Source organism: Onychostruthus taczanowskii, unplaced genomic scaffold (genome assembly GCF_017590055.1).
Source record: "Onychostruthus taczanowskii isolate IOZ18803 unplaced genomic scaffold, ASM1759005v1 scaffold1, whole genome shotgun sequence".
Lineage (NCBI taxonomy): Eukaryota > Metazoa > Chordata > Aves > Passeriformes > Passeridae > Onychostruthus > Onychostruthus taczanowskii.
The window spans coordinates 14,147,086-14,172,779 of NW_024496525.1; the positions used below are offsets into that span (position 1 = coordinate 14,147,086).

A 25,694-nucleotide genomic window follows, 5' to 3' on the forward strand; every position below is an offset into this window, starting at 1 on the left:
TACTGTCATCTTGAGAGAATGAAGAAATAAGAATGAAATTACCTGTACTGCATCAGGAGAGTTGCAGGTAAATCATCCACTACCCACTTCCACATAAATTATCTACTGCCAAGCTATGGAATTCCTGTTTTCCTTTCAACCAGAAGGCCTCAATCACCAAAAAACTCACACTTGACATATGATTAACATTCTGATTAGCTTTAAGGGACAAAACTGTTGTTTGGGATCCAAACTATTCGTTTTACTGGCAACAAAATATGCTGTCACTTCACAAATTAAGTTGCAGAACAAACAAAAACCCCACAGACCCAGTAAACATCTGTCTTCAAAAAATATTCACAACACATTCCTGTATCAATTTTCACTATTTTATAGGTTATGACCTAAAATCCAAGGGTAATGTCCTCCCCCCTCCTACCCTGGGCCTCCAAAGTTATAAAAAAACAACCAAAACCACCCCTGTGCATAGGCACGGTGCAGCAACTCCACTGCCTCAGTCCCATGACATTTGCACATGTATATCAGTCAACACACACATAATCAGGGACAGAACTGCTACTGTACTTCCACAGACACGCAGAAGAAATGGTATGACCATGGACAACAAACAGCAACCACAAACAAAAAGCAGCAGAGTTGGCTAAGAGTGCATCAGGGAGTCTAGAGGCCATGTGAGTTCAGAGAAGCACTTATCAGTCAGACACAACTTTTCAAGTCTCCGGAGTACTCTTCATGTTAGGGTACAGCAGTACCTCGTTTTAAAGTAACAAGCCCATACCTAAAACAAATATTTCAAGGTGGTTTTGTCTGGTCATCAATAACACTAATCAACTTATGTAAAAACATAATGCTATATCACTAAGATGCTAGAGAAAACAGGAGAGACAGCCAATTGCTCTCTGCTAAAAACACCCACCCATGTTCACCATGGATTTTAAATTCAGCCATTTCACAAGGTTTAAGATGGTAAGACTCAGAGTAAGTGAAAGAAACAGTAAAACCTCTTCAGCTGTTTCCCTTGGTGGTTTTGGGTTTTAATTCTTTCTTAATTATAGTTGTAACAAAAAGAGTGCAAAATACATGCTTACTATAGAGCCAAGAAGTTCCCAAAGAATTGCCCAGGCTCAGGCATACTTCTTGGTTCTGAAATCTGAAAGTAAATGCCTTGCAAACGCCGGCTGCTGTTGCAGCGCAGTTTGACGGAATGCTACTTCAAGACCATAAACATTCACTCAGTAAAAAAATCCAAAAAAAATTTTCTGGAAGCAATAAAGTCTGCTAATATTTTTTTACGTTTTTATTATGTACATTTCTGTCCCATAAAAAGATAATGGCTCCTGTGTGGATACCGCACATTCAGTGGATTTTGCAATCTGTTCATAAACTGGTAATGGTCTATGCATGTTTTTTTTTTACTTGCAAAAGTAATTAGTAAAATTATCCTATTACTAAAAGCAAACATTAGTGGCAAGAAATTTATATTGCAACTCCAACACTTGCTCTCTATCCTGAAAAGTTATTCCATTTCCGTTCCGGAGACGAAGCTGGTATTTTCATGTATACTGAAATGACCACACCGCAGACTTATCGATTCCTCGCTCTTCTCCGATATGAAATCTCCAAAGAAGCGAGTCCGAAAGAAAGCGAGAACAGATTCGACCCATCTCTAATTGCATGCCTAGCTAAGTCTTTTACTTACGATTTACCTGAACTCCTTTTCCTCGTCCTGCCCTTGCTCGGGAGGCAGGGCCGCCTCCTAACTCCCTCTTTTCCCTCCAAAGCCAGAGTTCGCTGAGCTGCGGGGAGGTGTCAGTCCTCCCTGCCAGGCCCGGAGGCTCTGGCTGTCGGCAACCCGCACGGGGCCGAGGAGCCCCGGAGTCATTGTGCTGCGGGAGCCGACCTCAGCTGTCAAGGCGCAGCGCAGCTCGCCCCGCCGGCGGGGAGGAGAGGGAGGAGGGTCACAGCCCAGCGCCGCGGCAGCGCCCTCCCGCCCGCCCTTGCCCGGCCGCGCTCCGGGCCCCGCACCGCGGCTCCGGGCGAGCGGCCTGCGGGGCCGGGGCCGCTCCGGAGCCGGGCGGGCGCCATGCTACAAACCAAAATGGCTGCCCCGGGGAGGGAGCCCGGCTCGGGCCTCCGCCGGTACCGCCGCTCCGCCCGCCGGACCTCGCCCAGGTACCGACCCCGGGCCACGGCGACCGGTTCGGCCTCGAGGGCCCCGCGGAGCCCGCTCGCCCAGGCAGCGCTGCCCCCGCATGCCGCGCGCGGCCCGGCCCCCGGAGCCAGCCGGGCCAGTCCCAGATCGCCCTGGCCCCCGTACCTGGAGCTCGGCCCGCTCCACCTCCCAGTGCGCCCTCTCCATCTCGAAACGAGCCCACTCGTGCTGGATGTAGTGCAGGATCCCCGGGATGGTGTAGTGCTGGGGCCGGGACAGCTCGGCGGGGCCCGCCGCCTCCTGACCGGCCGGGGCCGCGGGGCCCTGGGGCTGTGGCTGTTGCCCTCCTCCTCCGCCGGCTCCAGCCCCCACGCAGCCCCCACCCGACTGCAGGTTCATGTTCCCACCCGCCTGCGGCGGCGGCTGCTGTGGTCTCGGGGCGGCCGCCATCCCACCGCCTCCTCCGGCTCCTGGGTGCTCGTCCATTGTCTGCGGGGAGCCCTCCTCCTCGTCCCGCGGCGGGGGCCAGGAGCAGGGGCCGGGGAGGGGGCGAGCGGCGCTGGCTGGGGCGGGGAGGAGGGGGCGGGCCGGGCGGGACGGGCCCGGGGCTGGCGGCCGGGCGGGCGGGCTGTCCCCCGGGACCGGCCCTGGGGCCGGCGGTGCTGGGGCTGGCGGCGTGAGGCCCGGCCGGGCAGTTCCCCTGTGGTGCCCCGGGTGACTGTCGGAAGTGGCGGCGAGGCTCGGTTCGCCCCCGCCACTCGGGAGTGCCGAACGCCTGGAAGAGTCGGCGGGAATGCGGCCAGGCCGGGGCCCGCGTCCTAAAGCGCAGCGCGGGTCCGACACTTCTGCTTCTGAGACTCTGCGCGGTTTAATGGTGCGCTGAGTTTGCCCTAGAAGGAGGTGGTTTACAATAGGTACATTAAATATATGGCATGTTTCTGGAAGCTGGCTAATTTCTGGTCGTCTTCGTGATACCTCCGTTGTGATGTATTCCCCCCTGGAGGAGGAAGAGTGCACCATGTTCGCTGTTCAAAACTCTTCCACGTGAGGATGGTTTTGCAAGAAATTACTGATCTGTTTTATCTGGCTGAGTTTTATCAGTGTTAGCAATGCAGTGTTTGAGGCTGTAGTTTGAATATGGTGAAATTGCCTCGATTGCAAAATACTACTCTGAAATGTAATACTTAAAAATTATCGTCATATCTAATTTCCAATCATCCATAGGTCATCCATTTTAAGTAAGGTAGGTCTTTGGTTCTCTTAAAAAAATTTACATGCTGTACTCATTCACTGGATGGGTAGTTTCCTAAAAAAAGGTCGATTCTTGACAAACCTGGAATTCTGTTAATTCCTGGAAAAAAATACTATTTGTCTTAGTACTGGTGTTTCCTTTCTTTACCAGTCTCTCCTTAAGTGTGTATTGATGCTTCAGTTAGTTCATCCAGTGCTTCCTTTCTTCTCCATTAAATCATTTCCTACTAAAATGTCATTGTCCATTCTTCCTGATTCCATACTGATTAGGCAATCTAAATGCAGCTCCTTTCCACCTCAGCTGATTTCTTTGTATTGTCTACTGACAGTTACCAAATCATTATTAAAAACTGAGACTTAGCTCATAACTAGTTTAACCTTTTGTTTAGCTGCAGTTGCTCAGGACATTCCTCATTCCTGAGTATACAGGAGTTATTGCAGTTTAATTCCGTTACTATATTCAGCCAGCGTTTTGACAACAGCAAAGGAAAACGTTTTTATTCTTTCCTTCCTCTCTTGACTTCCCTACATAATTAAGGTTGCTTTTTTAAAAAAAAATCTCTGTCCTGAAATTGACGGTGTTTTATTTTAAAGCTACACAGACATACTTGTTTCATCTTTGATTTTAATTGCTATGGGCACGGTAATAAACTAGACTGGAAAAATTACTTTTACTGGTAAATTTTAAATAGTATGTGGTTTTATTAAAGCCTTGTCCACTGACAACAAAAGTAGGAAGACCAATGGTTCTGATTATGCGTGCGGTCTTCATTTGCTACATGGTTTTGTGCAATAAATCTATGGGAAGCTCAATAAACAAAAATACAAAAAATACTTGTTCCTTTTGCTACACCTCCTTGTGCTTCATGCCTCTATCATTTAGCCATTTTTAAATTTTCATTAATGCTTTAATTCCAGTTTAACCCATTTTGTTCTACATTTGGTGAAGGTCGTGGAAGGGAAGGCATATGGGGAGCAGCTGATGTCACTTGGACTGTTCAGCCTGGAGGAGTCTGAGGGGACACCTCAGAGCAGTCAACAATTTCCTTGTGAGGGGAAGAGGAGGGGCAGGCACTGATCTCTGGTGCCCAGTGACAGCACCTGAGGGACCCGAGAGAGTGGCCAGAAGCTGTGCCAGGGGAGGCTTAGGTGGGATATCAGGAAAAGGTTCTTCACCCAGAGGGTGGCTGGGCACCAGAACAGGCTCCCCAGGGCAGTGGTGACAGCGCTGAGCTGGGTGAGTGACGGAGTTCAAGAAGCTTCTGGACAATACTCTCGGGCACAGGATGTGACTTGGGACTTTCTGTGCAGGGCCAGGAGCTGTACTCAATGATCGTTGTTGGTCCCTTCCAACTCTGAATATTCTATGATTTTACATTTCATACACACATAAAGTACATCCAGAAAATCAACTTGTTTAGATTTGTTGGTCCCTTCCAATTCTGAATATTCTATGATTTTACATTTCATACACACATAAAGTACATCCAGAAAATCAACTTGTTTAGAGTTGGACAGGGAAGTACATTATTTGCCTATAATTCTATCTAACATTTATTTTTAATTCTTGGTGAAGCAGTTCTGTAAATATGTAGTCATGCCATTTCTTTTTTGTGAGATTTTATCTCTTACATTCTAGCTACAGCCCTAGAATGTTGCAAACCTTTCTTAGACTGTAATAACTAAAATACTTCTAAATCTGTAGACATTGACTCGAGTGGTTTTAGTTTGAGAGACACGTTGTCTAATTTGAATTGCAGCTGTACTGCAAGTACAATTCAAACTTAGGTTGTGTTTCTTTTTTTATAATTTATGTGTCAGATTATGTATAAATATTGGTGAAATCTGTGACAAACTAAATTCAGTGCCTGTATCTATACCAGAGGAATAATTAAAATTATATTTAAAATATGCTTTATATTACTGCATGTAGAATCAGCTGGGTTGGCCTCCTTGGAGACTTAAGATCTTTTTATCTGCAGAACAGGTATTGCAGGCTTTGCCTCTCTGTGAGGTCTCAGTTGTTATCTAAAAGGAGTGTCACTCAAACAGGGACAAGTTACTTCGAGGTGTCTCATGTGGTTGTGCAGCCTGCAGAGCTGACATGTCCTGGAAGCAGCTCCTGAACCATGTCAGCCTGGCAGTGTGAGTCACACAGGCCAATCACGGTATGAATTTTCTCTCACAGATACTTATCTGCAAGAGATACTTTAATGAGGGTGAGAGCTAACACACTGTTACAGCTCATATTTAAATCTCAGTAGAAAAACTGTATGTCATCTGCATGTATGCCAAATTATCCTTACAGAAGATGTATTTTGTAAGGGAAGTAAAGGAGATTGCTACTTAGTCACTCCAGAAGGTATTTTCTTTTGAAGGAAAGTTTGCAGTTTCCAGATGTCGCCCTGATTTTGTAAGACTTTGTTAAGCCTTCTGATGTTTATATTCTTTCAACAAACTGTCACACACAGTTCTGTAAATAACCTATGTTTTGCATTCTTTCATGGAGGGGGAGAGAATTGATGGACCCTTGGTCTGTCCAGTGGCATTGGAGAGGTGGCACTGTCACCCTCCAATCCACTGTCACCTTTGGAAAACTATAAATGTTGGAGTCAGAAAATAAAGGTTCTTCTTTTTTGTTCCCCTCGAGAGCAGCAGTGTCTGCGTCATCATTTCGTGCCTTATCACAACATCCAGACTTGTTGCATCTTCCCCAAGCGATACTTTCTGAGGTTTTTGTTTATAGGGACTCTTCATTCCATGATAGAGTTCCATAGGTGTTTTGTAGGTTGGGTGTGCAGGACATGCAAGGAAGCATATACCAGAGGCTGCTCTGGACAAAATTTCTAATGCATGGCTGACTGGGATGGAGAGAGTTGGACTTGACAGTCCATCAGGATCTCGATGGTCTCTTCCAGTCTTCGGTTCCTAAGCGCATTTGTGATGCAGATAGTTGTCCAGTGACCTGGAATGAGAGAGCCTATTCATTTCTGACAAACAGCCTTCAGATAGTAATGTCTTTTCATTACTAAAATGAGCAAAATAATGGCAGAGATATGAAAGGCTTGCATCTTGTCACCAATTCCCTTGAACCATTTGATTCTGCATGCATAAAAGCATCATAATCTGTGTGTGTGTGTGCATGGATGCACGCAGACATGTGCGTGAGAATGCTCAGAAAAGCATGTCAGAGTTGTACCAGAGGAAAGTAGCTGGCTTTTTAAGCAGAGTACTGATTATTGATCATAAAAGGTAGCTTCTCAAATACAAAGAAGTTGATGGAATGGGGTTTCTTTACCCATCAACATACACAGATATGCTTTTTGTTTGTTTATTATACTTCACTGGTTTCTGTATATCCTGTGTATGCAAAACTAATTTTAATGTGTTTTCTGTATATGAAAGCCAAGATGAAAAGAGAAGAAATAAATTTTATTTGTTAGAAACAAAACTCAGTCCTTTCCCTTTTTGCCTAAATTGTACAAGCAGATGCTTTTACTACTACAAGTGATTTTTTTCAGATTTAGTTCTAAAGGAAATAAAGAAATCCCTTAAGATGTTTTTAACACTAGCATTATTCTCAAAATCAACTATGCTTGCATACTTTTTTGTAAATTTTTACAAAGTTATTATTTGAACTTGTTAATTTATTCCACTTTTTGTGCACAAAACTGTGTGCTTGTGCTGCCATTTATATGAACAAAATTTCTGGTTAAAGTCTTGAAACCTATCTTTAGGGCTGGTGTGAAAATACAGAAATGGCTACAGAAAGAGTGGACCTCTTTCCTACAGATTCAAAAGTTGTTGATTATGTTTTCCAGTTCTGTGAGTAATAATTGTCTCATGAATTACAGGTAATAATTTTGAGTGCTACTATGGTTCTACCTCTGTTACAACCTTAGTAGTTTTTTTCTTTTTTTAATCTATTCTGGATAAGAGCATTTGTGCAGATTCTTTAAAAAATAAACAATCTGGTCTTAATATTTTCATCTGTAAAACAATCCAGGCCATTCATAAGGATAAGTGCAGATAAAATAGTCATAACATCAGAAAGAGATTAACCATGTACAAAGACTAGGTTAATAAAGGAATAATTAGGATTAAGGGCCAATCCTGCAATAGGATCATACATATGAATTTGTCATATGTTTTGCTGTTATGTATTGCTTAACAGTAACTCAAAGCACAGCAGCTCTGTCAGTGCTCCTGGGGTAGTTGTACTGTTATCCCTGTCTTCCTCTTCTCAAGCCCTTGGTACCATTTATGACTAAATTATTAAAATAGCTTGGATCAAAACAGAGAACCATTAATTCTTGTTTCAGCTGTGCCAAACACAAAGTGTAAAACTCAGATAAAAAAAGAAAAGCTGTCTATGCCACTGTTACTATCTGTTTAGCATGGACAGACGTCTTTTTCAGTTGGTCTCCTGTATCTGAGCTTGCTTAAAACAATGGGCAGCATTTCTTAGATTGTTTCTCTTTCCTGCCACAGCTCCTTCTAAAGCAGCTTTAAAGTTTCAGGTTCCTTCTGTCATGAGGTTGGCTCTTGCTAGGGGGTTTCATTCTGAGCTGGAAGGAGTTGTTCATTCTTGTCCTTCTTGGAAGGTTTTTATCAAAAACTGACTACATCATCTTAGTATTTCAACTTTATGCTTAAAAATATTAAGACATCTTACTGCAACTCTAACTTCAAAATAGAATGTGGGGGAAAAAAAGAGCCATATACTAAGAACAGCAAAGATTGTAGATGGTAGTCTCCCATTTAGTCATCAGTGTCAGTCTACTTGCCTCCAACAGTGAAAATCCCATCGCACATTTCTATCTGGGTCCTTTTTTTATCTTAATGACCTGTTCATTCTTTCTCAGGGCCAAACTCGTGCTGATTCAGAAGCCCACGGCAGCAGCAGTGACCAGCATCCATGACTCTGCTGTCAGAGTGACGCAGCAGGAGTGTGTTCCTCAAGAGGCTCCACGTGCCTGGAAGAGGTGAGAAAGCTCTGAGATTGTCATGATCCCAAATAGATTCTGTTGTCTTGAGGACTGATCCTGAACAATGTGTCACTCAGCTAAGAATGAATTCTCAGTAGCAAATCAAATTAGTAAAAATACATTTGAAATTACATATGGAAATATAAACTTCTTTGTAGATAGAGTGAACCACAGTACACTGAGAAAAAAAGGTCACTTTCTTGACATCCAAGTGATTGTAAAAGAGGTGGCTTTTCAGAAAACAGTGGCCACTGTGAATCAGAAGTAGGCAATAATTAATGTCAGCACAATACATTGAGACTTGTTGCTTCACTGTCATGAATGATTTGTCACCCATGGATGGTGTACAGCCAGTTTATACAAATTGCTAGTAATATCATGCAGCACCTATGGAGCTTGCCTTGTATTTTTTCCCCTGTTGTTTTTCTGCATTAAGATACACTGTTCTTACTGAAAGAGCTACACTGTACATAGATTGTGGATTCCTCATAGGTTCTTTCTGTTTGAACTTTGTCACAGAAGCTGTGAGACCTAAGATGCCCCAGGTAAGGACCAACTCTGCAGAACTGGAAAAAAAGGAATAACTTCTGCAGTAGTTATTGTAATTCCAGTGCACAAACCTCAAGATTATTTGGGCCAATAAATCTGGGATGCAAATAGAAAGTCAGATGTAAACATTACAGTGATTGTTCTCAGGCATTAAAGAAAATAACCCAGAATTTCTATTTCAAAAAATTACATCTTACAGCTTACTCTATTTTCATGCTTTTCAAAACATCAGAGATGTCAACTGTTTAGCAAGCAGATTCTGACATATGCTGTGCTCTTTTTAATGCTCTTTTTCACTGTACATTTCATGTGGTGTATTTATATTTTACAGCTATATTTAAGTGGTGTTGGGTGGATTAATATTTATTTATATTGAGATAAAGCTCTTTTGAGTAATTAATGTGAACCAATTTCTCTTTAGCTGTTGAAGACCCAGACTTAGTTTTCATTAAGTGCAGAATTTACCTTTTGCATCAGTGTAGGAAATCAGACAGCAGAAGATGGATTTCAATGGTGCCTGGTCCCGCTCAAGATATATATTGATACCCAAATATTTAGGAGTCTCTCATTCTGCATTAAAGAAATGATCATATGTTGTGGCCCATGCATTTCCCTTTGTCATCTCTTCATTCAATTTGATATGGCAGTGGTATGAATGTAATTGTTAAATACAAGTCGGAGTGGGGGAATGCTTATGGGCAAAGTTGGCTCTCAGGAACTGTATTAGTGTGGTTTGGTATTGGGCAAATTTCTGATGTTTGCAAACCAGTTAGCATGCAGGAAGAAAATGGTGGGTAGATTTATGGTTCTGAAGAAGTAATAGTTTACTCATCCAATTTCCCAAATCCTATCAAAAATTAATTTGATTGAAATGTGAAAATTTCACATGTGAAAGCTGTTATTTATTAGATAGTTTGTGAATAGTTGTGTGGGGAAAAAAGGGAGTTTTTCCATGGGATGTCTGCAGAAGATTTGAGATTTTTTTTTTTCAATGTTGTATGTTTTGACAAGAAACTCAGTCATAAATGTATGCATACCTGGGGTGGATAGCTTTTAGGAAGTCTTTATTCCTATGTATTACTACTCCTTTTTTTTTTCTCCTCCCAGAAATACTTTTCCTGATTCCTGCACCCAAAATTGAAATCTACCACTGAAATCAGCAAAAAAGAAATGATAAAATTTTTCCTTATGGTTAACAAACAAGGTCAAACAAGACTGTCCAGGTATTATGAGCATGTAGAAATTAATAAACGGACAATGCTGGAAGCTGAAGTAATCAAAAACTGTCTTTCCCGTTCGAAGGATGAGGTAGGTTTTGTAGGTTTTATTTCATCCACATCTCACACTTGTCCTCTTGGTAATTCTGAAACCTATCAGTGTCTATTGCAGGTCATGATCTCATTTGTACTCATGATACAAACGATTGAGTTTCAAGATTGTGGGTTCAGTCAGTTGGACTGTTATTCTGTATTGAGTAAATGTTTTTCTGAAGCTTACATAGATTTTGGAGTTGTGTGCATCACTGTCATGAAGATTCCTCTTCTTTGTTTGAAGAAGCTCAGAAGTAAAGAAAAACTCATTACTGGTTTTACTGAGATATTACAGTTGTGCCAGAAGGTAGAAGGCAGACGGCTCGGAGTTTAAACTCAGGGTAGAGGATTCCAAATTATGAAAACATTATCTAAAGCACAGGGGAGTTTGGAAACACAAATTTTTAGGCCTCTGTATTAGACATCTTTATTCAAAAGAAGTGTTTATGTGTTCTGCAAGAAAGTCAGAAAACATAGAAGTTGAAAAATTTTTTGGATGAAAGTTGAGATTTTCATTGCTCTCTTTAATTAAGTCGTTGGTTCTTTAAGAAAAGCACCAAACTTTTGCACATTGACTTGAATTAGAGGAGAAATGTGGGACTTGGACTGTGAATGAAGTTTATTGGTTTCTGTTCTGAACTCAGCTTCTTTACTTTTCGTTAATGCTGTGTGTTCTTGCACAGCACTTCTCACATACTTTATTCTGGGAAACCTCAATCGAAATAACAATTCTTCTAAGTCCCTTAGTTCGCAGCTTTGACAGTGGCTAAAGAAAGGAACATCTTCGTGCTGCTCCTGCCAGGGGCGCTGCCGCTGCCATTTCGGGCACCGAGCAGGGAAAAGGCGGCGGCATCTCCTCTAGCGGCGAGAAACGGCGCCATCTCCTGGCTCCCTCCCGCTGGGAAAGTTGTTAATTCCCCACTGGCTCTGGAAGTCTAATACTTTTAATTTTTACATTGAAATGGTGATACTTTTTTAATATAGGAAATTTACCTTTAGGTCTCTTTTTGAAAGGACTTGGAAATGAAAATTGTGGGAAAGTATTTGGTGCCTTTATAACACCAAACAAGTCAGTTCTGCGTGTTTCAGTTTTTCCGTTTAAAAAGTGGTGGCATGTTTTCTGCCGGCAGATGAAAAGTGTGGTGTAACAGTTACTGTACTGCATTTCTTCCAAGTTAAAATTGATGGATCTTGACAAATCCATGTTCACTGTGGGTCTTACGAACCTGAAAGCTCAGGTCCTTTGAACAGTGTGCTTTATACTGTTGTGTGCTGAAATGGCAGCTGCTATATTTGACTCATTTTGCTTCTGCCTAGTGCTCTTTTGTTGAGTATAAGGACTTCAAGCTGGTGTACCGACAGTATGCAGCCCTCTTCATAGTTGTTGGCATCGACCAGACAGAGGTAAGAAATTACATGCCCTCTTGCAATGAATGTTTATAGTGATTGCCACAGGCTAGAGCTCAAGTCTTCATCCACTGAGGAATTTTTAAAAGCAATAACAGAATTTCAAGCAGTCATTGTAAAAATAAAAAAAAATAAAAAAAACCAAAAAATACCCAAAACAACAAAAAAACTGAAGGCAAACAAAGAAATCCCTTCCCCCAAAAATTTTTTATTTCTGTGAAGTAAGAGAGATATAAAAGCGAGGGTGCTATGTTTGACTTTGGTCTTTAGCAGTAGAATGAACTGTTACCATGAGATAGTCTTCCTGAGCCTTGTACTGATTCTGCAGTAATTTATGTGAGGTGGAGTTTCTCAACAAATGTTAGCATTACAGGCAGGTCAGCTGTCTCTTCTGTGGTGACTTCTCTCTGTTTTTAATGTCCTTGGCCAAAGAAAAAATTCCTATACTGTCAGCTATAAAGATGCCAATTTATTTTTCTTTTCAAAAAGGGAAAAAAAAAAGAAAGGTATCTGAAAGATGACAAGTACTGTTACAGGTACTATTATTTCATATGTTCAGGTTGCACCTGGGAGGCCTTAGTGTTTGCGTTGATAACTGGTTCTCAGAAATTAATTCAGCACTTACTATTGGAGATGATGACAGGGTGCTGTGGAAGGTGGCTGCTGCCTACCACAGTACCTTCAAGTCAGGGTTATCATGGCAGGCAATTTGGGACAAATTATTTTGGCTTTGCTACAGAAATCGCCCAGCAGAGGCTGGCTCTGTGCTGCAGCTGGCTGGTGTGACTGCAGCATGGGTAAGCTTAACCTAGTTAGCTGTGTGTGTCCACGGAGCTGAGCTGGGAGGGGGTGGGACAAGGGCTGCAGTGGGATGGCAGCAGCCCAGGTGAGAGAATCCATTGGCTGTTAGCCCAGAGCTTCTGCCCTGAGCATTGCCCAGCTCTCAGCACCTCAGCTGCGTGACTACATGGCCTGAGCAGAGGGCTTACTCTGTTGTCTAGTGGCTTTTCATTCGCCACAAACTGAATTAACACAAAGAATACTATTACATTTTCTAGATCTTGATTTAATATTCAGTTGGTTTTAATTTCAGAATGAGATGGCAGTATATGAACTAATTCATAATTTTGTGGAAGTTTTGGACAAATACTTCAGCAGAGTGGTGAGTGAGACACTGAATCTGTTATGAAACATTTTTTCTCTTTCAAAACTTTGGTAGAAGTGTAATTTCAGAGAATAAATCAGAGGAGAAAAATACTTATTATTTTAGAATTTTGATAAATATTGTCACTGCAGGGAAAGGCAGTATGATCTGATTTTTCAGAGAAGTAAAAGTATACATGGGTTATAAATTATCAGACAAGGAATACCAGAAATATTTTTGTTAGAAAAGCACGGGTTTATGGGTTTTATGGGGTTTCTTTGGGTCATATGCTCTTAAATTAGCCATGGGCATTTTATATGTTTTAAAGAAACAAAGAGGGTTTACTTTGCAGTTCTTATGCACTTTACAGCATTACATTCCCCAAATGAACTTCATTCATGATTAAGATGGTGCAAGCATGAAGCAGGGAACTGACATCACTCTCACTGAACAAGATCAGAGGAATGGAGCAAAAGAAACCTCAAAAACCAGCCTGTACTTGTACTCTCCATATTGTTGTCAGGCAACAGTGGATATCTGATAAAACAACAATTATAGAGATAGTCATTTTGTTAAGGATTCAACATCACACATGGCTCCATTTAAAATTACACTGTTCCTTTTGGTGGTGAGATTTTTTTTTGCTTGCTTATTTTTACAAAGTTTGAAAATGCAGCACTGTAATTCTGGTTAGAATATTTGCTGTTTAATATAGGGTTTGTAATAATCTTGTTACAAAAAAAAAATTTGACTGTAATCATACTTTGGCACAGTTTCAGTTAACCTCTGCTGAAATGTGTTGGATATCCCTCTCGGAAAAGAGGACTGGATAGTTTCCTCTGTAAACCATGTACTTGAGGGTACTACACTGGTAACTGTACATACAAGATATAAGCATGCAGGGTCTAGAACTGCTTTCCCAGTTCTAGACCATAGCAGGCATGGCAGAGCTCCCTCTGTGAATTCAAGGGCATGCTTGAAAAAGTTCTCTGCACCCTTCACTGTTTAGATGCCTGGCAAATCTTTTAGGCTGTTATCTCAACTGACGTCGCCCCAGCCCAGGGAAACTCCTGCTAAGTATATCATTCTCTGACTGCACTGAGCTCAGAATTTCTCTTAAAATTGCTGACTATAGTCCCAAACTAAGCAGTGATAACCAGGAATGGGATTAGATCTCAGCAGCACAGGAATGCACAATAAAATTTAGTCACATCTTATTTGTCTGATTGAGCTAATAGTTGCCAACCACCTCTCAAATTTTATTCAATTAAAGCAGAGCAAAAATAGGTGTAGTTCTTATACAGATAAATGTAGTATATATATAATCCTTTGACCACACATATAACCCAACCACAGATAGCTGTTAGAAATTTGCTGAGTTCATCATACCAGAGGTTTCTTGTTTTTTTTTTTAATTTTCCATAGCAGTTTGGGTTTGAGACAGACAAACTTAAAAGGGGGATGCTAAAAGAAATCTCATGTCATTTGATGGTTCTGGTTTTAATATCATACAACACAATAAATGGCAGAGCACTAAGACAAGGGCTGTAATTCTAGCTGAAGTTCTGGCAGTAACCACAGAGCAAGAAAGTATAAATCTGTACTTTTACAGATTACTGTTTAGGATTTGCAGAATTTTAGCAGAATCCCAAATTATGATGGTGGCAATGGAGGCAGAACTCCGGGAAAGGAGAGAACATGTTTCCCACTCTAGAAGGACATTTTTAGACTTGAGAGCTTTAAACATTCTCACGTACTCTATTTTTATCTAATGGAGTTTACAGAGCTTGAATTCAGATATGAGAACAAACATTAATGGAATTAGGGGGAAAGCTTTCAAAGTTGCTTGTGAGATGTAATTCTGAGTCCCCTTCACTTTTATATGGCTACCCAAGAAAAATTCTGCATACTGGTCAGAATTCCAATGTCTCCAGCTATGTTTTAATGCTGAGAAAACTTAAACTGATCTGGCCCTTAAAATGCAGTTTCTATGATGTATTAAAAACTTCTAATTGAAGAATGGCAGAGTCACTCAGCAGAGGCCTGTAGACTAGAACTAGTCCAGTTTAGATCATCTTTAGACCACAGAAGTAGTAGCAATTTTATCAGTAAAACCTTACGAGCTTTACTGTGCCTTAAAACCAGGTTTAGACCATGAATGAAAACCACATTATCAAACTGAATTTCTCTAGGCAGCAGGTAAAGATTCCCTCTTTTAGTAGAGACTGGAGAATCTCCACCCAACTCAGTAAGATCTTAAATGGTAAGGCTGGGATTATTTCTTTCTAAGTTTAGCTATTTAACTGAGGCACCTAAGTTAGAAATTTGGTCATCCTGAGCTCCCTTTACTGGCAGTGGAGACCAATGAGTATCTCGAGAAAGTGAGTCATGCCTCAAGTGTGCCGAGTCAACTGGTGAAGATCCCCGTCTCTTCTGCTGACTGCAGAGAGACCACGAGGGCTTCTAACTCACACATTTTGGTTAAATGAGTAATACTGCTTGGGGTAAATCCAAAAATAGAAGGGAAATGATGACTATATGAAGAATTGTGCTGCTGGGGGGAGAATACTTAGAAGTGCTAAGGGTCCAAAGCTTGGAGTTGCCTTGCCTTTCCTAATATATGCAGCCACTACCATAGCCATGGGTATATGCAGGATCTAGATTTTGCTGTTGAAATGATCTGCAGCAACAACTTTAACTGTGTAAACTTGACATTAATGTCCTGGTTTTGTAGGAGGAGGAACAGAGAATATAGGGCTGGAACTGCCATGATTAGAGCTGCTGGTTTTCCACCCACTCACTCAGATGGCACTGCCCATATTCTAATTGTTACTTGTAGGTGACCTCAGTGAGTTTTTTAAAGTAAAACATTAGCTTTGATTACAGAGACAGATAACACATGTAAAGCAAAACAGTGTTGCAGGAAAGAGCATGACATTGTCCAGTCCAGAACAGAAATGTGAATCACTCTAAAATTTCATATCGTTATTTTGAAGACTTTTTTTATCCTTTGAAGGGATGTGTTATGCTTAATGATCATGAGATGAGATCATCTGAGATAAGAGATCAAACTGTAACTAATGGCTGTCTATCTTTTTTCCTTGCAGAGTGAATTAGATGTATCCTTTTCAGTATCAGAAATCCATTTGTTGTCACTTTTTGGTGTATGCTCCAGTTCATAGTACTGACTGTCACTCAAGCCAGTAGAGATGTTCACTAGTTTTGTACTTGGAGTAAGTAGCACAATTTTGGCACCTTTCTGAAAGCGCAGCTGATGTTCACGTGGCTCACCTATTGAAATCCTCCATCATTAAGATAAGCCTGGTTCCATTTAAAGTAAGACACATAGCTTGCTTTGAGAGAACTAAATACATGAAAAGTTAAATTCATGGGGAACTTTCAGGCTCAAGTAGTTTAAGGTTTCACTTCGAGTTACAATAAAATAGATATTGAAATTACTGTAATAACAACTGTCACAGCTGTGTCTTGAGCCAAATAGCAGCACTACTTGTAAGATTATGTTTGCAGTTTGATCTTACTTCATGAAAGGAAGAAGTGAGTTTTACTTTCTGTATCTTTGGAAGGAGGGAAAAACGTGGGAGGAGGATATTTAAGAAACCAGGTGTTAACTTTTCCCACTTCTCCCCTTACACTGCTGTATTTTCATGCATATGTTTTGCAGGGTAATAATTTAAAAATTACTTAAAACTCACCCAAATACAAATACTAAAATATGGTCCTGAACAATTAAATATAAATAGCAAGTAAATAAAACACAGTACTGGAAAAATTTAACCAGGAGAATTAAACCAGAACCAGCACAGTCTTCCTTCTCAGTTCTTCCAATTCCACTGTGTGTTGACTCTGTTCCAGCAGTTCTTATGCTTATATTTGTTGTTGGTTAAATGCAGATCTGCTGGTACAAAGAGTTTCAGTTACACACCTGAAATACAGTTGCCGTCTTCCAATCAAGTACTGTCAAGTAATTTAGTTTATTTATGAATTACCATTTATGAAGAACATAGAAAAAGTCTGTAATTTTTCTTGTTCTTACTTCTTTACTGAAAAAGGAAAAAAACAAAAAGCAACTGGAAATAATTAATTTCACTTTGAAAATATTTTAAAGCTTGCTGCATGTTGTAACTCTGCCTCATTTACTGACTATATATACATATATATGTATGTACATACACTCACACATACTGTCCATGTTTCCTTCCTGAAATTTAGAAAATGCTGTGGTGTTAGTAAAACACTGATTAAATTCACTGATACTGTGAAAGAGCAATAATGACACTCCAGTGTGAAGTGGTGAAGGGACAACACTTAAAGTGTGTGAGCAATTATAAAAATATAATTTTTGTATTCGCTTAATTCTAATCCTGAACTTTGTGTTCATGTATATGAGCTTTGCCAAATTAGAGACTGACCTGGCCTATTTAGTAACTACACATAAAAAGAGGTCCCTATGTTTCCAGGTAGTGTACTTTGAGCGTGCAATGGCCTGATTATCTGAGTCATTTGGTATACTGACTATTCTGAATTCTGCTGTCTGCTAAGCAATTTCCTATCAAGAGCTCTACACCTTGAGCTACTCCCACTAGTCCATTTAATAGCTGAGAATGCCATGATATGCAGCAGCCTTAGTTTGGGCTGGAAGAGACTTGAAAGGTCATCTAGTTCCAACCCCTTTGCCATGGAAAGGGACACCTTGCACTAGACGAGGTTGCTCAGAGCTCCATCCACCCTGGGTCTTGAACACCTCCAGGGATGAGACATCTGGAACTTCTCTGGGAAACCTGGGGCAGTCCCTCACCACCTTCAAAGTAAAGAATTTTTTCCTAATATCTAATCTGCATCTGGTCTCTTTCAGTTTGGAGCCACTTCCCTCTTGTCCATCCATCTCCAGCTTTCTTGTAAGGCTCCTCTTTAGGTACTGGAAGGCCCCAATTAAGTCACTCCTAAATCATCTCATTTCTAGGCTGAATAATCCAAATTCTCTGTCTTTCCTCATAGGAGAGATGCTCCATCCTTCTAATCATCTTGGTTCCCCTCCTCTGGAGTCGCTCCAGCAGCTCCATGTCCTTCCTGTGCTGGCAGCCCAGAGCTGATGCAGCCCTGCAGGTGGGCTCTCAGCAGAGCAGAGCAGAGGGGCAGAATCCCCTCCCTGGCCCTGCTGCCCACGCTGCTCTGGATGCAGCCCAGGACACGTGTGGCTCTCTGGGCTGGGAGTGCCCATGGCTGGCTCATGTCCAGCCTCTGAGCCAGCAGCACCCCCAAGTCCTTCTGGGCAGGGCTGCTCTGGCTCTGTCCATCCCCAGCCTTGCTGGTACTGGGGCTTGCCCTGATCCGTGTGCAGCAGCAGCAGTGGGTCTTGTTAAAACTCATGGGTTCCCATGGGCCCCCTCCTGGAGCTTGTCCAAATCCCTGTGGATGGCATCCTGTCCTTAGTCTGTGCTGTTTGCAGAAGTTGTTGTATTATATGCCAACACTAATGTTGGAAATGGGTGCAATACCATGTCTGAATGATTCCTGCAGAAATTCATCTACATGGGTCTCATCTGCTTGATGGTATTAATATAAATATTTAGGAGTGTGCATTTCTAACTTACTTGGTCATAGTAGAAAAAATACTGGAAAAGCTCGTGTCTGATATGTCTCTCCTTATCACATATGACATGTGCATGAAGTATGTAGCTTTAGCATTCAGAAGTGCACTTTTTTGATATACATTTCAGAAACAACTTTACAATAAAACATTTTACTTCTACCTATGTACAAAATAATTCTCACATTTAGGAAGAGCTTGATTCTTAAGTTGAAAGGCTACCTAAAATAGTCAAAGTGAAATACCCTCCCTTATTAAATGAGATACCCTCCCTTATTAAATGTAAAGCAGAGGTGTAACTAAGAGGAAGGGGATTGTTCAGGACTGTATTTATTTTTGACAACAGCTTGAATAGCTGACCCAGAAGAACAATTCAGGCAAGTGCCTGGAGCTATTATTGCAGTGCAAGAAATAAACCATCAACCTGCCTTTCATAATGTGAAAGAAAATATCCTCACCTGCGATTAAACCCTTGCCTTTGCAAATGGTCTCACACTAACCTCCATGCTCAGTGCAGTTAGCTTGCAAAGTATCTGATGGAGAAGGTCTGCAACAGTGAACACCAAATAGTATTTACAGAATCTTTGTTTGCAGAGTATCTTGCAGGAGACTCATAATTTCCTGACCCTCTGCTATTATTTTTGTGTACAGATCCGTAGGAAGTTTATTTTAAATGTGATAGTGGCTATTTTATATAGCCAGTAGTGTTTACTAACATGAAAAAAATAGAAGGAAATTACATGAACTCAAAACCCATTTAAAATAGACCATAATTACTAAGGCTATTCAGCCATGCACAGAGCAAAGCCCAGTTAAAGCCAAAGGCTGAGCCTATCACACAATTGAGATGTCCCTGGAACCCACACCAAGCCTGCATCACATGCACTGGTTCTTGCAGCTCCCAGACATAGTGCATTACCCCAGTATTCCTGGCAATGCAGCTCCAGCAGAGGCAGAACTCCAGCTTTCATTTAGGTCCACACCTGAATTCATGCAGGGCATCCACACTGTAGCTCATGTCATGGTCTGGCTGGAGTCAGATGTCAGGAAGGGTGCCTTGGGCACAAGGCAGGGACTGGGTATGATCTTAATCCTTCCCAACAGGATTTGTACATCATGTTGGTATGTATGACTTAGGTAGGTATGATGCTAAACAATGCATGAACAATGGCACAGTTCTCTCATATATTCTCCAAAAATGAACACAGATGACCTATTGGCTAAGTGCTTGAGAATAGCCAGCTTTTTATAGAAGCTTTCATGTGTGAATTGTGAACCACTTAGCCATTATGATGTCCATTTTCATTTGGAGAGTCAGTTGCACACTTACAAGTACCTAGGCTGGAATGACATTGGATTGTTTTTAAAATACCAGTAAGTAGTGTTGTTGGGCCAGCTGAAAGAACAAGTACTGAAATTGTCCTCGGGGAGTTGTGCCCTAGTGTGTTAATAGCTCTGGATAAGCCTCACTTGTCTATAAAATAAGTGGGAGGGGTTCTCTGTAGCACTAAAACTCCAGCTTGGATGGTGTGGGAACTACTTCTTGCTATGATGAGGACAAAAGAGACTATAAAAACACGAGTTAGGACGCAGCTTTATAAGGAACAAAACACTGGTAAGTATGACAGTTTCTAAAATTACTAAAGGTAACTTTTCTATTGCCTGAAAAGAAGGTGAAGACACATTATTAACTTCTAGAGAAACAGATACTTATGCTCCCCTTGTGGGAGTGGGTGACAGAGTGCTCTGGGACAAAGCATCTGAAGAATGTTGTCTTGATCCAAAAAAGCCATTACATTCCATTGCAACTAGCTGCTGCTGCTCCTTCCAGGATAGATAAGAAGCTTTGATACAGGGATATACTTCATGTGGATCAACTATTCTTCAGTTCTCTGTGGGATAACACTGCATTTAAGGAGTAAGAAAATTGAATTATGAATTTATTCTCTGAATTTATAAGGATGCACTTCAGTTTGCACTGTAACATAAGTGGGCAAAACAGAAACCTGTAAGACTAGCTTAAAATTAGCTTAGTTGTTCTAGAATTTCACAGAACTTGAAGGCACCTTTGTCTCCTGTTTAATGTCAGCATAGTCATTTGAGGAAGAAATGGTCAAGAAAAGCATTTCATGGGTTTTAGTGCCTTAAACGTGCCTGCCCTTAGATAGGCTAAAAGTTATTGAAAGTGAACATTGGCAAAGATAAGTCAGAATATGTGAGTCTAGACTAAATAAAGAAGCAACTCCAACTAATCTCTAATTGAAGATGATTGTACACTGTGGAAATCAGGGGTTTATAGTGCTGTGTATTCAGTAGCAAACCATCTGCCCCATATGTACCTGTACTGTAATCTACAAAGCTCTGTGCTCCTGGGTGTGGTCTGTGATCACAAGGTGTACTTCCTCATCTCTTAAGTCTGGACACACCCTTCAATTACTTGCCTGGAAAACCCTGAGATCTCTTACAATGCCTCCACAGGAAGAAGTTATTTATTACATGCAAGTCCTAACTGTGCCTTTTCCTCTTCTTTCCTTCCCCTTTTCCCTACTCAACTTCTATATACACAATACTTGTGTCACATGTACTTCCTCTTAGTATGCATTTGCCATAAAAGGGATAGTAGAAAGTACCATTAATGTAGTTTAAGTACCATTAAAGTGCTTTAAGAAGGGGAGCTCTTTAAATTACCAGAAGCCAGTGTAACATTTAAAAGGCCAGTTGTGTAGGTACCATTTACTTCTACTGCTCGGTGTGCAGCTTGCTGCAGCATTGCCAGAAATTGGGAAGCCAAAGCTGGCAGGGTGGGGGGCCTCACCTTTGCCCAGGCTGGCATGCAGAGATTAACATGTTTTCCTCTGCATTCTTGTTTTTAAAAGTCCTGTTATCCTCTGCCTGGATCTAGTCAAAGTCCCTTAGTGCTCTTTTTGTGGGCAGCCCAGGATTCTTACTGGAAGCAGGACCTTAAATGACAGCTCTGGGTGGAGCACATGGCAGTGCAAACACCAAATACAGCTTTTTCCTGTTGCCAGCTGCTCAAACTGGTTTGCTTTGCTGCTTTCACTTGGGTGTGGATTATGACTTCAGGGCTTTAAACCCTGAAATTTGGGGTCACATGCCAAACAAGTAACAGGTGGGGAGGATGAGCCTTGCTAAGGATCAAATACATATCCCTCCCTGGGCAGGGCATGCAGACACGAATGGTTGAGCTGTGTTGGGCAAGATGCAACCATAAAGCATAGGTGAAACTTAGAGGAAGGGGAAAAGACACAGAGTTGCTCCCTGTGCAATCCAATTATTTGCCAAGAACACTGTGGTGAAGGGAGGTGGAATGTTAGGTTGAGGGCAGAGGTTAAAGAATGCTTTGGAACCTTCCAAAATCAAGTTAATAGAACTTTCCGGAATGGTATTAGTATCCCCATTCAAACTGCAGATGAAATTACTATTTTTGGAATGATGACTGAGATTACCATATCAGAGATGGACAGAAGTCATGCCACTTCGCTGCAATGGAGTAAGCCCATTTGGAAATAACCTGGAATGGCCTGCAGGGAAATAGACATCTCATACTTTCAGTCTGAGTGGAATAGCTCCAAGATTCTTTGCGTGGGTACAGTTTTCCTTTGACATGGTATTGGCTCTTCTGGAAATACAGCAGGCAGATAAACAGTGATGACAAAATGTGATTAAAAATGTGATTTAAATGTTTTCTTAAAGAGGATGATGCAGAAAAATAAGATGGGGGTGGCAGATCACTGCATGGTCACTGATCCTGGTTGATTAAGTTGTCTGGGTTTTAGATTTTTGGAACTGTTAGAGGAAGGTCTGGGCTCTGCCATGGGAACTGGGGCAGTATGAATCAGTGGAAGAGTGTAAAAATCAAAAGCCAGGAGGAGTTGGCTTTCTCACTTGCTGAAACTTGAATGGAATGTTATCTAATTTCCTTAACAGATCCTGTAGCCCAGTGCAGAGCAGTGCCAGAGGTCAACTAAGCAGCAAAACAGCTGTCTTTCTAAAAATTCTCACATTTCTGTAATAAAGAAATCCTAGCTTCTCAGATTGAAATATTTCTGTAAAGACTGGTTTACTCAATAAGTTTATCACAGCAGAAATTTGGCTTCAATCTTTAAACTGCAAAAAGCTTTACTTCAAGTAAAGCTACCACACATGTCTCTGGTACCACAGAAATGGTGACTGACTGAAGTTGGAAGGACAGCACTGCTCCTTGGTATCAAAAGGCACAATTTTTATAAACAATGCAGGCCTATGGTCTGATTCAGGAAGAAGTCTGGTATTTAAAAATCAGTTTGGAATTAAATTAGGTAGTTAAGTTTAAGTCAGCAGATTAGAAGCTGTCCGATGAACCATGGCCATCCCCAAGACCCTGTTGACAGCTATAGTTTCTCACCTAGCAGGAACTAGTAGAAAAGTTATTTGGGGACCTGAACTGTACTACTACACATACCTAGACATGCTGTGCTCTTGGTCAAGCAGAACATTTCTGCTGGAGCAGGGTTACAATTGCTTCCCCTTCTGCACAAACACACAGTAGCACCAAGTTCAGCCCAGAGCATTCACAGCAAGGAGGAACAAATACATAGATACCTGGCTCCTGAGCTGTTGTCATTTGCAGTTCAGTACTCACACTGCTGCAGCTCTTCGGCACAGCAGTACGGCTGACTGCCAAAGTCACATCTACTGGCAGTCAGGAGACAGAGCAGTCTCCTTCAATGCCTGAGTTGTGTTCAAAAAATAAGACTGGTATTTATCACAGAGAGCAGAGGAAACTTGATGACTCCAAAAACGTGATTCTTGCAACTCCACTGATTAGCAGGGAAGTCCACTAACAATAAATACAAACACTGGAACAAAATCAGGCTGTCTTCCTGAGTTCAATTCACAGTGTCATAAATAGTAGAGTGGGAGAGAAGGCACTCCAGAGACTCATCAGAGTGGTAGGAAAAGTATTGAGAGATGTATTTAGCAGTTACTGTACGAAGTCTTGCTAGCTCCACTGCAGCAGTCCTCAATACATGGGCAAGATTTAGGAGGTACAAAAGGAAGGCAACACAGACCTGCTGTGCTCAGCACAGAACACATGTAAAGAGCAGCAACAGGTGGAGAGCAAGGCAGATAAAGGGTTATTCATGCTCTGTGTATGTATGTCAGTGAGGCATAACAGATGCACCCAGCAGGCTGCTTTGCTGTGCCCGTTTCCATTTCAGGTTGTGGTGATAAATGGCAACATCCAAGTGTTTTTTTCACAGCATAACCCTTGGCAGTTGTTCAGTGGATGTGCTGGACACTCATGTCTACACTCGTGTGTCATGACTGCCCACCACTCCATACCCCTAGAAGGCCTGTGATCGTTGTTTTTTGAGACAGATGCTGTTACATAACGTTAAGGAAAGACAGATGTGCTTATGGACAGATGTGCTTATTTATTTACTTGTCCTCTTTTTATGAGATTTACTGCTAGATCAATGATTCAATTTATGTATCAGCATACTCCTATTAAGATATGTCCAAGCAGATCAAATACTGTTATTCAGGGCAAGGAAATTTTGAGAATCTAGTGTTTAAGAAGTTGCTAATTACTTTCCTTGGAGGAATGCAGAATTTTCGCATCTTCACATAAAAAGTTGTGACCCTTTGATAACATTTCATATCCAGGCAATACATGGTGCCTCAGGCAGACAGCAAAATTAACCACCTACATCTAAGTGTAAGTTGACCTGGTTTTTGCCACTGTGTACTAGTGCTATATTCCAGGACAGGATAGTGCTGGGGCTTCAGCTTCTCAAATTCTGCCCACTCTGTGATCAGAAAAAAGTGTCAGTCAAACTCTTACCCTAGCTTTGTTAAAATAATGGTAAATAAACTAGAATAAATTAAGAAATACTGATTTTTGTTAATTTTTATTGAAGACTTAGGAGCTTAAGATTTTTTTCTGAATTATCTTCACATTGTTCAAAATACACTTAACTTGAAATGTTTCTAGATCATGTTTAATTTGGACAGAGTGCACATCATTTTGGATGAAATGGTGCTAAATGGCTGCATCGTGGAAACAAACCGGAACAGAATTCTCGCCCCTCTGTTTGTGCTTGACAAAGTGGCAGAAGGCTAGGAAGATGCAAGAGTGACTGAGGCATTTTACAGAGGATGGCAAAAGCATCAGGAATGTGCCTGTAGCAGTTTTCTGCTGTTGCAAGACTGACTCATGCAACATTCAAATTAGTTGGAAAATATTTTCCTTTTCTCTTATACTCTGTGTACCCCAGTGGGAAAGATACAGCTAAACATGTGGATGCATTTGGATCAAACTTCACTGACCCAGCAGAAATCTTCATAGAATGGTCAATAATTATAAAACCTTTTTTTGGATGAAACAATGGAAACTTACCATGACTGACTAGGTATCACTTGGAATTATGTAGTATCATGCCAGACCTAGAAGACAAAATACATAGAAATATAAATTCAAACTGAGTTTCAGTCCTTCCCTTAAGCACCAACTTGATTTATTTTCATACAAATTTACTGTTAATAATAGTTCTATGACTTTTATACCTACTTTTAAACTATATTCATCCTTCATCAAGAAGCTGATTTCCCTACCTTTGCCATTCAAGTCATTGACACAAAAAGAAAAGTACAGATGTATTAAGTATTTCTGCATACTCTGCAAGTTGTAACTGGAATTATTTAGCACTTAAATATTATAATATTAATAAAATAATTAAAATCAGAAGTTCAATGCTCTTTTGTCATGTTTGCTTTATAAATTACACAGGATCTTTTCCCTTTTGGCACACCAGTGTATTTTTTTTTTCTCTTGTATATGCTATCTATGCATCAAGAGTAAAACTCTTACAGAAGATGAGTAGTAAAATATACAAGTTCTCAGGACCAGGTGGGTACCAAATGAAGTCTCCCTTCTTGAGCAGGAAGCCACAGCTATGGGTAAGTTGCATTCCCAGGCATCCAGCATGCTGATTCACACTGCACAGTACTCTGTCAGTCGGGACAGTTGGCAATTTCAGCTTACTTCCACTTACCTTTCTAGAACTGCTATCTGCCTCCTTCTTCTTAACCTCCAGCCCAACCCTACACATAACCTGATACTGAATAAGCATATTCTGTGTGAAAGCACATGCTGGTCACATAAACACCACTCAGAAACCAGGGTCTAAGGAGCAGAGTGTTGTGTTGTGTGTGAGAATAATCCACAGGGCTTTCACACAGTAACACATTTATCAAAACAGGATGATTCTGGGACTGGAGC

At 41.2% G+C, this 25,694-nt stretch overlaps 2 protein-coding genes across 7 annotated transcripts in view; one reads left to right on the top strand and one right to left on the bottom strand.

Annotated features, from left to right (window-relative positions):
* STRN3 (striatin 3) overlaps positions 1 to 2,742 on the bottom strand; it is a 58,161-nt gene extending 55,419 nt beyond the window's left edge. For 2 of the 3 annotated variants that reach the window (XM_041402315.1, XM_041402324.1), the window contains exon 1: positions 2,318 to 2,742. In XM_041402315.1, the coding sequence (XP_041258249.1) occupies positions 2,318 to 2,638 (321 nt within the window). In that variant the 5' untranslated portion in view covers positions 2,639 to 2,742. The remainder of the gene's footprint in view (positions 1 to 2,317) is intronic. The other variant, XM_041402332.1, reaches the window with a different exon arrangement.
* Positions 1,939 to 25,160, top strand: AP4S1 (adaptor related protein complex 4 subunit sigma 1). 4 transcript variants are annotated; one of them, XM_041402360.1, is made up of 7 exons: positions 1,939 to 2,172; positions 8,269 to 8,388; positions 10,048 to 10,248; positions 11,568 to 11,654; positions 12,751 to 12,819; positions 15,909 to 15,920; positions 24,408 to 25,160. In XM_041402360.1, exons 3-7 carry the CDS (start codon positions 10,111 to 10,113, stop codon positions 24,534 to 24,536), a joined length of 435 nt encoding a protein of 144 aa, XP_041258294.1. In that variant the 5' UTR covers positions 1,939 to 2,172; positions 8,269 to 8,388; positions 10,048 to 10,110; the 3' UTR covers positions 24,537 to 25,160. The 4 variants fall into 4 exon arrangements, with proteins under 4 accessions (XP_041258294.1, XP_041258285.1, XP_041258277.1 ...); XM_041402351.1 differs by lacking the exon at positions 1,939 to 2,172 and adding an exon at positions 2,889 to 3,026; XM_041402343.1 differs by lacking the exon at positions 1,939 to 2,172 and adding an exon at positions 2,929 to 3,066.
* The last annotated feature ends 534 nt before the right edge of the window (positions 25,161 to 25,694 follow it).

What these genes read in the sequence shown, in the direction of transcription:
- AP4S1 (XM_041402360.1), top strand. Translation starts at nt 10,111, where the DNA reads ATGATAAAATTTTTCCTTATGGTTAACAAACAAGGTCAAACAAGACTG. An exon ending in TTTCCCGTTCGAAGGATGAG is followed by an intron (nt 10,249 to 11,567) that starts GTAGGTTTTGTA and finishes GCTTCTGCCTAG; the next exon opens with TGCTCTTTTGTTGAGTATAA. An exon ending in TTGGCATCGACCAGACAGAG is followed by an intron (nt 11,655 to 12,750) that starts GTAAGAAATTAC and finishes TTTTAATTTCAG; the next exon opens with AATGAGATGGCAGTATATGA.